This window comes from Nycticebus coucang, chromosome 13, assembly GCF_027406575.1.
Source record: "Nycticebus coucang isolate mNycCou1 chromosome 13, mNycCou1.pri, whole genome shotgun sequence".
NCBI classification, from domain to species: Eukaryota; Metazoa; Chordata; class Mammalia; order Primates; family Lorisidae; genus Nycticebus; species Nycticebus coucang.
Genome location: NC_069792.1, coordinates 21,137,901 through 21,152,621, shown reverse-complemented (window position 1 = coordinate 21,152,621; position 14,721 = coordinate 21,137,901). Strand labels below are relative to the sequence as shown.

At 37.8% G+C, this 14,721-nt stretch overlaps 1 protein-coding gene across 1 annotated transcript in view; it reads left to right on the top strand.

The window, feature by feature from the left end:
- LACTB2 (lactamase beta 2) overlaps positions 1-14,721 on the top strand; it is a 40,918-nt gene that overhangs the window by 3,701 nt on the left and 22,496 nt on the right. Inside the window, exons 2-3 of the mRNA XM_053558989.1 lie at positions 4,667-4,830; positions 9,354-9,480. Of these exons, the coding sequence (XP_053414964.1) occupies positions 4,667-4,830; positions 9,354-9,480 (291 nt within the window). The remainder of the gene's footprint in view (positions 1-4,666; positions 4,831-9,353; positions 9,481-14,721) is intronic.

The window sequence follows — 14,721 nt, the reverse complement described above, 5'->3', positions numbered from 1 at the left end:
ATTCTACCGTGTTTCCCCGAAAATAAGATATTCTCCGAAAATAAGACCTACTTACAGGAAAGATAAGATGTCCCCTGAAAATAAGACCTGGCGCATCTTTTGGAGCACACTGTCTTATTTTTGGGGAAACAGGGTAGGACTGCTGTATAATAAAGTTTTAGCTGATCTTCCTTCCTCATCTGATCAGCCCATAGGTCCTAAAACACTATTAGACTTTACCATAATGCTTTGCACATAGGTATTCAATAACTATTTGAATCAACATATGATAGCCAAATACAGAGTATTTCTGTGTTCCTGCTCTGCTTAAGAACCTGTAAAAGCTTCAATTTCAACCTTTCCTGTCAAAATCAGAAGTGCAATGAGATTCTCATAGGAGCACAAACCCTGCTATAAATTGCTCATGCAAGGGATCTAGGTGGTAGACTCCTTATGAGAATCTAATGCCTGAAGATCTGAGATGGAGCTAAGGCAGTGATGCTAGTGATGGGACCATCTAGTTGCAGGAAAACAAGCTAAGGGCTCCCGTTGATTCTGCATTATGAGGCGTAATTATTTCATTATTACATTACAATTATTTCATTATATATTACAATATAATTATTATATATGTACTAATAATAGAAATAAAGTATACAATGAAAGTAATGTGTTTGAAGCATCCTGAAACCATCCCCTACCCCTAGTCTGTACAAAAAAAGTTTTCTTCCATGAATGTAGTGCTGATGCTAAAGAGCTGGAGACTGCTGCTATAGTGCATAATTCAGTCAGACCTGTACAGATTCATCTCAAGCTATTGTTTATGTTCTTTTTTCTCTTGATCCCTTTATTAGCATAACTGCATTTGCTCGAAATAATACTGTCTAATCTACAATAGCTATTTACAGACATTACAGTAGAAGGACTATTTGTTAAGAAGAAACTGAGATTATTATTATTTTTTTTTTTTTTTGAGATAGTCTCACTGTGTCACCCTTAGTAGAGTATTGTGGCATCACAGCTCATAGCAACCTCAAACTCTTGGGCTTAAGCAATTCTCTTGCCTCAGCCTCCCAGGTAGCTGGGACTACAGTTGCCTGCCACAATGCCTGGCTATTTTTGTTATGGTTGTTACAGTTGTCATTGTTGTTTAGCAGGCCCGGGCCAGGTTTGAACTCGCCAGCCCTGGTATATGTGGCCAGTGCCCTAACCACTGAGCTATGGGTGCCAACCTGATAACTTTTTTTCTAATTTATAAATGAAGTTTTATTTTTGCTACATGTAGAATGATTTTAGGGGCTTACATAAGCAATCTTCCACCAGAGAGGCAGTATTTTAAATGGAAGAGTCACTGGATCTTATATCTAAACATCTAGTCCCAGCACTGCCTCTCACTCGTTATATGATCTGGAACAAATCACTTAACCTTTCTGAAGACTAATTTCCCTTTGTGTAAGGCAAAGTAATAATACTTCCCTAGCATTGATCTAAGAGGATGAAAAGAGGTAATATATATGAAAGTTCCGAATGGTTTTAATTGCTAGGTCAACATAAGATGTTATTGGTGTGATTTTTTTCTCCTTAATGCTTAATGCAAACTCATTTTTTAGATTTGATAGCATTTAGACACCTCTCTTTTGAGTAGGCTGTATTTAATTTAGGACTTGTGAGAGTCCTATTGTCCTTTGAGAATCCTTTCTTTGCTAATTCTGTTAGACCAGGACAGGACTATTAGGGGACTAAAAAGAAAGCCCAGGATCCACATTCTCTAGTGCCAGAGGCCTATGGTCACTCACACTTTTACCTGCAAATGGCAGCACAGGCTTGGTGCCTATGGCTCAAGAGGCTAAGGTGCCAGCCACATACACCTGAGCTGGCAGGTTGAAATCCAGCCTGGGCCCGCTAAACAACAATGACAGCTGCAACCAAAAAATAGCCGGATGTTGTGGCAGGCGCCTGTAGTTCCACCTACTTGGGAGGCGGAAGCAGGAGAATTGCTTGAGCCCAGGAGTTGGAGGTTGCTGTGACCTGTGATGCCACAGCACTCCACCCAGGGCAACAGCTTGAGGTTGTGTCTCAAAAAACAATAAAATAAAAAGGCAGCACAGACATTCTAAAATATGTTTCCTTTGCTACTAAATTTTATCAATTCTGTACACTAACCCTGTTAATTTTGTCATGACTTTTGATCAGTGTGATATGATCTGGTCTCTAATTTAAAAATATGAAGATTTCAGGCGGTGCCTGTGGCTCAGTCGGTAAGGCGCCAGCCCCATATACCAAGGGTGGCGGGTTCAAACCCGACCCCGGCCAGAACTGCAACCAAAACATAGCCGGGCGTTGTGGCAGGCGCCTGTAGTCCCAGCTACTCGGGAGGCTGAGGCAAGAGAATCGCTTAAGCCCAGGAGTTGGAGGTTGCTGTGAGCTGTGTGAGGCCATGGCACTCTACCGAGGGCCATAAAGTGAAACTCTGTCTCTACAAAAAAAAATAAATAAATAAAAAATAAAAATATGAAGATTTCAGTTCAACATTAAATGATGAAATACTGCAAAACAGTTTCTCAGGAGGAGAGGAAGGTAATTTAGTGGTTGGAAAAAATTTTAGAGGTCTTGATCTGAGACATGGAAGGATTCTTCTCAAGGTCTAAAAGACCCTAAAACTAGTTTGAGTGACACTGATTAATGGCCAGCAAGAAATTGGGGTAAATAGCCCCAAATGCATGGAGGCAGCTAAAATTTAAGACAGTAGGCTAGAGAAGGAATATTATTGGCAATATCCTTGTATTATAGTTTTGCATATTTTTAGTGTTGCTAAGTATGCACGGGGCCAAGCATGGCACAATGTGTTACAGATACAGAAATCTGTAAATTCCTTGAACTAAGTCAGTAGACAAGATTCCTACCCTTATATGGCTCAAATTTGTAGGGTAGTGGAGAATGTAGAGATAAGCAGTAAGTAAATAAACATGTATATAATATGTTACATAGTAATAATTGCTATGGAGGAAAAGCAAGGGAAGATGGCTAGGAATGCCATCAAAATTCACTGTGACCCAAGTCAAACTCATCTCAGATTTGCACCCTTCAGTGTTCTCTTGTATAATGGCATACCAATCATCCTACGTAGAAACCTCAGGATCATTATTTCCCTTCTCTTCCAAATCCAATTATTTTTAAAAAATCCTGTTGATTTCTCTTTCTAAATGTTCTTTAAGCCATTTCTTCCTTACATTTCCACTGCCAACAGGACCTTATACTGCCCCCTTGGACCAGTATAACCATCTAGTGTCCCATTCTGGAACACAGTTCAAAGCCGTACTTCTCAAATAAATCTGCCATGTGGAACTTTGGATGTAGTTAGAGAGCCCAATGACCTTTAAGGCCACTGCCCTCCTCCCATTTGAGAGGCCAACTTTTTTTTATTGACTGTGGGGCTCAGGGAGTAGGGTTAGGGAAGCAAACCATCCAATATAAAATAGACATCCAGTTATTTCCTATCTTCTATACCCAATTTTAATGCTCTGTAAAATGCTACCTGTTATATTAAACCTTTATTGTTTTCATTCCTAATACAGCTCCTCCTTACCACCCTTTACTGGAATGTTAGCAGGGTTTTTTGTCTTCCTTATTACAAGAAATAAAGACATGGCACATAGTAGGTAATCCATAAACTGAATGAATGACTCAGATGGTTTATCAAGACTGAACTAGCGAGGTGTTTCTGTGAAACAGCATGAATTAGGCTGGACGTTTGTGTATTGGTTCTTGAAGAAAATATCGCTCTGATATCTTTAGTTGAAGAAAACTGCATAGAGAAATGCCATCCCATAAAAAGTGAGGAAGGGTAAACGAAGTATAAGGAAGGTTCAGCATCACCAACAAAAAAATGCATAACTAATCAGGGCGGCACCTATGGGAGTAGGGGGCCGGCCCCATATCGCAGAGGTGGTGGTTTCAAACCTAGCCCTGGCAAAAAACTGCAAAAAAAAAAGTATATATGCATAACTAATCAGATTGTCTAAGTAAAGAAAGGAAATAGCTTGGGAATTTCTCCCCATGCTTCCCTACTGCCTTCATTTTCATACGAAAGAGTGCCAAGGTAAACTTCAGTGGTAAGTTATCTATCTACTTATCTACTGCAGAAGACTGGGTTTCTTTAGAGATTCCTGTAAATCAAATCTTTCATGTCTGTGAGCCATTTGAGATACATTGAGATAGGAGATCTCAAAGGCAGAGTAGATAAGAGCACACATTTTAGCACCAGAATATCTGAGTTTAGAAGCTGGTTCTGCCATTTCTTTTCAGAGTAACCTTGGCAAGTTACTTACTTAACTCCTAAATATAATAATGAAATTTCTACCTTAAGCAGTTATTATGAGAAATAGAATTGTTAAAATATGTAATGTCTTTGGAATGGCACCATATTTATTTTAACTGCTATGTAAGTGTTCAAATTACTGCTTTTATTCCTTGTTGAGGCTTAATTTAGCTATAATATTTTTCAAAGAACTTTCTTATGGTGAGATTACTACAGTTAAGTTGAAGTGACATATAGCTGGTTTACTAATGTGTTGAAAGCGAAACAATTTATGCAGTTTCTTTAGCATAAATTATCTGTGAGAAATATGCTAATACACCTATTAACTGTATGTTCCAATTGTATAATTTTCTTCCGTTTAATTTTCAGGAGAATCCTCATTGACACTGGAGAGCCAGCAATTTCAGAATATATCAGCTGTTTAAAACAGGCTCTAGCTGAATTTAACACAGCAATCCAGGAAATCATAGTGACTCATTGGCACCGGGATCATACTGGGGGCATAGAAGATATTTGTAAAAGCATCAATACTGGTAAACCAAAAGCATTCATTGAGCTTGTTAGGAAAAACTGTGTTCAGAGAATAAGTTACAGAGCTAAGTAACCATAAACCTAACATAAATTAAGTATATAATATTTAAATGGTACTTTTAGAAATTTATACTACTGTTGAATACTATCCCCAGTTTTAACAAAGAAGGAAAGGAAAAGTCTTATTTTCTGTTTCACATCTTCTCCTCTTTTTTCCTTTTTCTCAGTGAGGAAGGTCAGTTTTAATTTTCTCTGTATGACAACTACTGCTTCAGAGTTATCAGTAATGACTAACATCTATTAAGCATTTACTCTGTGCTAGGCACTGCACTAAATACTTCTGTGAATGCTGTGAAGTAGAGAAGCTGTTACTGTCCATATTCTGAACGGATGCTCTCAGGCCTCTCAGAACTTTACTAAGGCAATTAGTAAAGGCAATTACTAAGACAGACTGAAATTCAGGTGAAATGTCATTCATTGAATTGATAATTCTTTGTCCCTGAAACTTACTCAGTGTTGACCTTTAACCATCTCTCTACTTATTCTCTCATCCCACCATCATATACCTAGATTCATTCATTTAACTAACATTCAAGTGACTTCTATACATTAGGCACTGTTCTTGCCACAAGGGGTTAGTAGTGACCAAAACAGACTCTGCTCTCATCTAGCTTTATCCCAGCAGAGAAAATAAATGGCAAATAATTAATATGTCAGATGATGATGAATGCAGTGAAGAAAATAAAACTACAAGAAGAGAAAGAAGAGAGTAAAGTGGGAAAGAGCTAAGACTATTTTATCTAAGGCGGCATACCAGATATATATATACCATAATATACATTGTTATATAATAACATAATAATTAGCATCACCAATGATGTTTTAATCTATTATTTAGACCTTAAATGACTGAGAGTTTACGCTTGTTAAAATAATTTAAAGATGGAGATAGAAGGTAGATAAGTGATTGCCAGAGGCTAGAAGGAATGAGAGATTGAGATGGAAGTATGCTTGCCATGTTCAAAACACAGCAAGGAGATGAAGGATGTTCATTCGTACACAGATGTGCATATGGGTTCGAGTGTTATTTTTAGATAATAGGCTTTTTCAGACTTTGCTACAATTGGGACACCAAGATTGTATCAGCTACCATACTTGATATCATCAGGCTGCAAGTTATAAAAAATTGTCCAAGCTAATTTTCTTTCCCTCTCACTTCCTGTCTTCTAATCCAAGGGAACTGTTTGCCACAGGAACTCATAATCTCTCATTCTGACTATTCTTCTCTTATCTATCTACTTGTTAAATTTTGTGAATTAAAAAACTATTCTAGAGGTTACTTAATTAGCTTTGTTACCTTAGTCAACTCTTTTTTAACATGGGGATCAACTTGAAAAACTAGAATGTTTGCAGCCTGCCTCTTTTTTTTCATAAATCAACTTTATTGAGCTTTAATGTACATATATAACATGCCCATTGTAAGTATATAGTTTCATAAGTTTTAACAAATGTAAACACCTACATGACTGCTCCAGTCAAGATATGGAACACTTCCTCCACCCCAAAAAGAGGTTTCCTTGTGCCACTTTACAGTGATCCCCCACCACTACCTCCAGCAACTGCTGATCTGCTTTCTTTTACTGTACACTACTTTTGCTGTTCTCGAATCTCACATAATAGAAGCATAAAGAATCACTAACAACCTGTATTTTTATAAGCCACACCAAAAATATAAATGCCATTTATAAGATTTCTATGGGAAGATACAATAACTTCAAAGCAACCTGTTTACAAAATTTTAGAACACAAACAGGGTATAATTTTAGAACTCCTAGTGGTTTACAGGGAGCCAGAATTTTACTGGATAACAAGAACTATGTATTCCCAATTCAGTGTTTTGCTTTATTTTTAAGTAAATCTTATAAAATATATTATCTGATAACTAAAAATTATTTTGCAACTGATATTGGGTCTTTGCCCCGTATTTCCCATCTGAGTCCTCAGAGTCAAAGGTTTGCCTCTATGCAATTAGAATATATTTTTATTAGAAATTATTAAATATAAACATTATCACATGTTTAAATGATTAGCATTACCAATGTTTAAATGATTAGCATTACCGATGATGTTTTAATCCATAATTTAGACCTTAAGAAATGACTGAGCGTTTACTCCTATTAAAATAATTTTAAGATAGAGACAAAAGGTAGATAAGGCATTGCCAGAGGCTAGAAGGAACAAGTGATTGCCAGAAGCCAGGTACGGAGTTTCTTTGGGGAACTTTGAAAATTAGGTAGTGGTGATAGTATAGTATGTGGGTTATATCTCAAAAAAGCTGTTATGAAAAATAATTATTATGTGATTGCTTTTAACATCCATTCGCTATCTTGCCTGTCAGTGACTACTGTGTGTAAGATATGTATTTTCATTTATATCTGCATGTAATTTTGGAAACTGATTCCAAATCATAGTATAACGTTTATTTTATAATTTTAAGTTAATTGTGAATTTTTTGAAAGATTATCTACCAAAGGTCTCATAACTAGAAACATGATACCTCTACTTCCTTACTGAAAGGTAAAATTATGCAGATTAAAAACAAAAACAAACAAAAAACCTCACTAGCTCAATCTTGTTATATAATATCAGTTCCCAGAAAAGCATATAATTGGCCCCTAGAGTGCAAAATAATAGAGTTTGGGGTTGGAGAGGGGAGGTGCTGTTTGCTGTTGTTGGTTTTGTTTCAATTTTAGTGTTTCTATCTGTTTTATCCTCCATGCTAGCCAGAGATCTGTGGCTTGCCAACTTGTCTTTGAAATGTCTTTTTCTCCCTTGGTATTTCCAGTGCTACTGCCCAGACCCTAATGTTCATTATGTTTCACTGGGATAATACAGTCATCCCCTCCTGGTCTCCCTCCATTACTCTCCCTACCCACAGCTACCATGCTGAGCAACCTATTAACGCTATTTCACTATCTTGTCACATATGATAAAGTTTAAATTCCTCTATTCTGCAAAAGGCAATTTAAGGCCCTCCTTGATCGAGCTTTTCTTGCCTATCCTACTTTATCTCTACTCTTTCCAGCCAGTATTTTGTACTGGACAAGTTGGTGGCATTAAATTATTGCACATGCCATGCTTTTTCTCACATTCACGCCTTTACTAATGCCTTTGCCCTTACCTACAAGTCCTTCTCTACCACACATCAAGTTCTATCACATTTATGAATCCTTTCCTATTTCTCCTTTCTCTGAACTCCTGCTGCTTTTATTCTGAAATGTTCATTTAGAAGTCACTAAAATATACTGGGTGTATAGTTCTTTGTCTTCTGATTGTAAATTTTATTTCCCCAACTATGGCAGTTTTTAAGTACTTTGAGGTTCTGGAGCTTGTATTCACTGTACATAGCATACTGATTAGATAATTGGCACTCAACTGTGAATTGGTTAATTAATTGACTTTTTGTGTGTCAGCAAAGGGTAGTATGGGTTAAACTTATTCTAAAGGTTTAGTATCGTAGCCCCAGGCTTGGGGCTTCCTTTCAGCACTCCTAGCAAGAACCTCATCATTTTGTTATTAATTGCTGCAATGACTTCTTTCCTGTAGTTAGGCGCCTAGAGGTCAGATTCTGTATTATTGCCTCTTCCATGCCTGTTGCAATGTCAAAGCTAGCTGAAGTCATGAGGTACTACTTCCAAATTTTTGTATAACTGGGTTATAGCTTTCATGTGAAGGTCCTACATTAGTTTCATAATAAGGGTGAGTACATTGGGTACTTTTTCTTCCATTCTTGAGACACTTTACTAAGAAGAATATGTTCCAGCTCCATCCACATAAACATGAAAGAGGTAAAGTCTCCATCTTTCTTTAAGGCTGCATAATATTCCATGGTGGAGGAGAGGGAGGGGGAAGGAGGGGGATTAATGGGATTACACCTGCAGTGCATCTTACAAGGGTATATGTGAATCCTAGTAAATGTGGAATGTAAAGGTCTTAGCAAAATAACTAAGAAAATGCTACAAAAGCTGTGTTAACTAATGTGATGAAAATGTGTCAAACCATCTATGAACCAAGTGTATGGTGCCCCACGATCATACTAATGTACACAGCTATGGTTTAATAAAAATAAATAAATATAAAAAAATAAAAATAAATAAAAAACAAATTTTTGTATAAACCAGGAGTTAAACATACTGGAAAAACATGAAGACTTTTATGTCAATCTAGAAGGGCATGAGAGAATAAAGAGCTCTTTTATACAAAATAGTTACATCCCAGATATAAGCTGCTATAATTCATCCCATTTTCTATTGTTTCTTAATGTTAGTATTTTTTTTTTTGGTTTTTAACCCGCCACCTCCGGCATATGGGACCGGTGCCCTACTCCTTGAGCCACAGGCGCCGCCCCTTAATGTTAGTATTTTATGCAGTTATTTCACGACTGTTATCTGTAATGAAGATCTCTTAAAAGGTTAAATTAGCCCTTTAAATTTTGACTTACTATTATTTTACTTTTTGTGATCAGATGCTACCTATTGTATTAAAAAACTACCACGGAATCCTTACAGAGAAGAAATTATAGGAAATGGAGAGCAACAATATGTTTATCTGAAAGACGGAGATATAATTAAGACTGAGGGAGCCACACTAAGGTAAGCAAATGTCCCTTAGCCAAGGAAGGCAACTATTTACATATGTTGTAAAAAGGAGGGGAAAGCAATTTATGCATATTTGCCTATACTTAGGCAAATATGCATAAGAAGTATGCAAAAGTAGTATGCAAAAGAAATCTGGTAACATTGGTTACCCTAACGGGAAAAAATGGATTGCCTAAGAAACAGGAAAAGAAAGAGTTCACTCTGTATACACTTTTAAAATTGTCTAGGAGGCTGAAGCGGGAGAATTGTGAAACTCAGGTGTTAGAGACCAACCTGAGCAAATAGAAAAATTTTCAGACTGCTAATTATGATTCTCCTCTCTTCCCCCATAATCTGTACTTATTCTCTGATCTTAGAACATCTACTTTTCTCAGTACATAAGACTTCTAAGACAAAAGGTTTGGGATTCCCTTTAACTGCTCTTTACCCCTCCTCCTGACTACCACAGCTACTCAGGTTAGGTTTTACATCAAAAATACTTAGGAGGGCTCGGCACTGTGGCTCATGCCTGTAATCCCAGCGTGTTGGGATCCTGAGGCAAGAGGATCACTTGAGGTCAGCAGTTCAAGACCATCCTGAGCAATATAGCAAGACTCTTTCTCTACAGAAAATAGAAAAATTAGCCAAGCATGGTGTTACAGACCTGTAGTCTCAGCTACTCGGGAGACTGAGGCGGAAAGATCTCTTGAGCCCAGAAATTTGGGGTTGCTGTGAGCTGTGATAACCCCACTGCATTCTAACCTGGACAACAAAGTAAGAGCTCATCTCCAAAAAAAAAAAAAAAAATTATTTTTGTTCCTATTTTTATGTCTACTACAGCTTCCTGCTGAATCTTCCTGTTTCTAGCTCTCCCTTTTCCAGTCTTCCCATCTTAGACTGTGTCACTGGAAATCTTTCAAAGCTGTCACTTAAAATCTTTAATGGCTCACTGCATACAATAGAATGTTAAGTCTCCTTACCATGCCACAGTCAGGCCCCAGACTACTTTTCTGGTCCAGAACTCTTCTTGTGGAAATATTTGGTCATATGCAAATTTTCCAGGGCACATTATTTGTGTTCATGACTTTGGGGTTTTTTTGTTTTTTATTTTTGAGACAGAGTCTCAAGCTGTCGCCCTGGGTAGAGTGATGTGGCGTCACAGCTCACAGCAACCCCAAACTCTTCAGCTTAAGCAATTCTCTTGCCTCAGCCTCCCCAGTAACTGGAACCACAGATGCCCGCCACAACACCCAGCCATTTTTTTGGTTGCAGTTGTCGTTGTTGTTTGGCAAGTCCGGACTGGATTCAAACCCACCAGCTCCAGTGTATGTGGCTGGCGCCCTAGCCATTCAAAAAGTATTCTTGACAATACTGAACTTCCTCCATGGCATACCAAATTAATGAAAGGGGTGGAGGTGGTAAGTGGTTCATTGAGTCTTCTGTCTCAAAGGTTTGGGACCCAACAGCACAGGTTTATCACAGTTGTAAAATCATGGATATTAGACCTATACCTAATTTTGCTGATTAAGGATATTCAGTCCATAGAAGTTAACAGGTGGAACAGAACCACATTTTTTAAAACTCCTTACTAAAGTAAAATATATAAGCAGAAAAGTATACAACACCGTGAATTTTTACAAACTGAACAAGCCATGTAAACACTCAGATAAAGAAACCAAATAGTATCATTGCCCCAAACCCCCATCTTTGCTTCCTGTCTCTGCCTCCCCTTCAGTTGAGCACTGTCAAAGATCTTGATATTATTCAAATTGTATGTTAGTTTTTATTTTACTGCATTCTGATTAAGATAAGTTAAATGTGAAAATCTATGTTAAGAATCGGGGTGGGGGGGTTAGGTAACAATCAAAAAAGCAGACACTTTTTTTTAATGACTACTAATAATATACTAATAATATTTCTCAGAATATAAATTCTAGTTATGATAAAATCTGAATAAAACATTTAATTTTCTGATGACCATGGTTTCCAATTTCCATTTTTATAAGATATGAGTGAAATCCAGTTGTTTTAAACATTAACAAGAAGACTTATTGAACAAACGGTCCATAAATAGAAGGTTGCCTACTTGGCAGCTTAGGAAAAAACAAAATACAATAGGGACAGAACTAATACCCACTAAGAATCCTTGTAAGTAAAAAGTAGAACACTAGAATGGTTTTCCTATAAGAATTTGATTCTGGCTCGGCGCCTGTGGCTCACGCAGCTAAGGCACCAACCACATGCACCTGAGCTGGCAAATTTGAATCCAGCTCAGGCCCGCAAAACAACAATTACAGCTGCAACCAAAAAATAGCCAGGCATTGTGGCAGGCATCCGTAGTCCCAGCTACTTGGAAGGCGGAAGCAGGAGAATCAGTTGAGCCCAGGAGTTGGTGGTTGCTGTGAGCTGTGATGCCATAGCACTCTACCCAAGGCAACAGCTTGAGGCTCTGTCTCAAAAAAAAAAAAGAATTTGATCCTGGATATAGCCTTAGGAATTTTCTTTTTTTTGTTGTTGTTGCAGTTTTTGGCCAGGGCCAGGTTTGAACCCACCACCTCCGGTATATGGGGCTGGTGCCCTACTCTTTGAGCCACAAGCACCACCCCTGCCTTAGGAATTTTCTAATGAACTCAGTTTAATTTCTTAAAGAAAAGTCAATCGGACACTTTTTATTCACTGTCCTGAATTTTATAAGGGAGCCATTCTTGTAAAGTCTACTCTTTAACACAGAAATGACAAAACTAGAAAAATTTTCTACCTGATGGCATACATCCAGGATCAAATTCTTTTTTTGAAAGTCTAAGCTGGGGCAGCGCCTGTGGCTCAAGGAGTAGGGCACTGATCCCATATGCCAGAGGTAGCGGGTTCAAACCCAGCCCTGGCCAAAAAAAAAAAAGTCTAAGCTGTAGTTCCTCTCATCTTTACCAAAGCACCTCTTATATCATTTCCTTTTCTCCTCCTGCCTATGGGAAGTAAATTTTAACACAGTTTTATACAAATTAAAGCATTAGCCACCCAGGTGACTTGAGCATTGGAATGTCTGATGGCCTAATTTAAGCAATCTTACTGCCTTCACCCTAGCAAATACTGCAGAAAACCATCACTAAGTTCTGGTGTGGTACAGGATAGCATAGATAATAAAGAATGCATTACAAACACATTGAAAGATATGACAATTTGAAGAGTCTGAAAAAGAGTGGTTCTCCAAATAAGTTTTTGTAGATAAAAAAAAAAAGATTGGGGCTTGGTGCCTATAGCTCAGTGGCTAGGGCACCAACCACATACACCGGAGCCGTCAGGTTCAAATCCAGCCCAGGCCAGCTACAACCAAAAAAAAAAAAAAAAAAACAAAGATAGCCAGGCATTGTGCTGGGTGCCTGTAGTCCCAGCTACTTGGGAGGCTGAGGCAAGAGAATCACTGAAGCCCAAGAGTTTGAGTTTGCTGTGAGTGGTGATGCTACAGCACTCTACCCAAGGCAATAGCTTGAAACTCTTGTCTCAAAAAAAAAAAAAGATTGGTTTTTGTTTGTTTATATATTCTGTATTTTCATAGGCTTGTCCATAAGGTACGATACACACACACAGATACATATTTTTAGGAATGGCTGGAAATACACCTTTTTGAGTTATTTTCATCTAACATTGAATACTAAAGTATTAACAATTACAGTAGGTCTGATCTATTAAAAGGTGGCTTCTAACAGTTCTTTGATACCTTGCCATTGGAACAACCATAATGTTATAATTGTTTATAATACTTACATACCCTTGGAAAGCATAAAAGCATAATAGTTCTTAATGTCAGGCATTGGCCTTTCAAAAATAATTGTTCCTATTGTACTAATATCACATCCTTATACCTTACATCTTTTATGTTCTTAGTGGATTTTTTTAAAGACTTTACAGTTTTAATATTTAATATTGATTTTCATTTTGGGGCAAAGGAGAAATTCTTCCAAGTTATAGTCATTTTCATTTTCTTAAGTATTGTTACTTAAAAGTTAAATTTTGCCAGGCGGCGCCTGTGGCTCAGTGAGCAGGGCACCGGCCCCATATACGGAGGGTGGCGGGTTCAAACCCAGCTCTGGTCAAACTGCAACAAAAAAATAGCCGGGCGTTGTGGTGGGCGCCTGTAGTCCCAGCTACTCGGGAGGCTGAGGCAGGAGAATCGCCTAAGCCCAGGAGTTGGAAGTTGCTGTGAGCTGTGTGACGCCACGGCACTCTACCGAGGGCAATAAAGTGAAATTCTGTCTCTACAAAAAAAAAAAGTTAAATTTTGCCAAATGTCTTTTTAATGTTTAGGGAAATGAGATTATTATTATTTTCGGGGATCTTTTAATGGAACACTCTCAAATTTTTTTAATAAATGTTATTTGGCCACATGTTTTTTTGTGTGTGATTTTGGATTCTGTTTGTTAATATTTTTTTAACAGTAGTAGTGAGATTGGGTAATAGTTTTCTTCTTGTGCAACCTTTTAGTTTTGGGCTTCATAAGTTTTCCTTATACAAGATAGCTTAATAATGAAATTATCTGACCTTTAAATGTTGGTAGAGTTATCCTGTGAAAATACTGAACCTTAAACGGTCTATAAAACCAGTGTATGGTGCCCCATGATCGCATTAATGTACACAGCTATGATTTAATAAAAAGAAAGAAAATACTGAACCTTTACTTTCTAATAACAATCACACATCTTTTTAGTAGAACTTCACTGTTGCTTATTAGTAATGTAGTCCTATGAGTTAAGCTCAACACAGGTAACTTTATTTCTGTGTACTTCTTTTTTTTTTTTTTTTTTTTTTTGGTTTTTGGCCAGGGCTGGGTTTGAACTCACCACCTCCAGCATATGGGACCGGCACCCTACTCCTTGAGCCACAGGTGCCGCCCTGTGTACTTCTTTTTATAGATTATTTTTTAAATACGATTAGCCTAAACAAATTTTATATTCTAAATTGCTACTATAAAATCATTTTGTTGAAGAAGAGGTTTGCTTATTGTTCTTTTTTTTTTTTTTTTTTTTTAGAGACAGAGTCTCACTGTACCGCCCTTGGTAGAGTGCCCCGTGGCGTCACACAGCTCACAGCAACCTCTAACTCTTGGGCTTACGCGATTCTCTTGCCTCAGCCTCCCAAGTAGCTGGGACTACAGGCGCCCGCCACAACGCCCGGCTATTTTTTTTTTGTTGTTGTTGTTGCAGTTTGGCCGGGGCCGGGTTTGAACCCGCCACCCTCGGCATATGGGGCCGGCGCCCTACT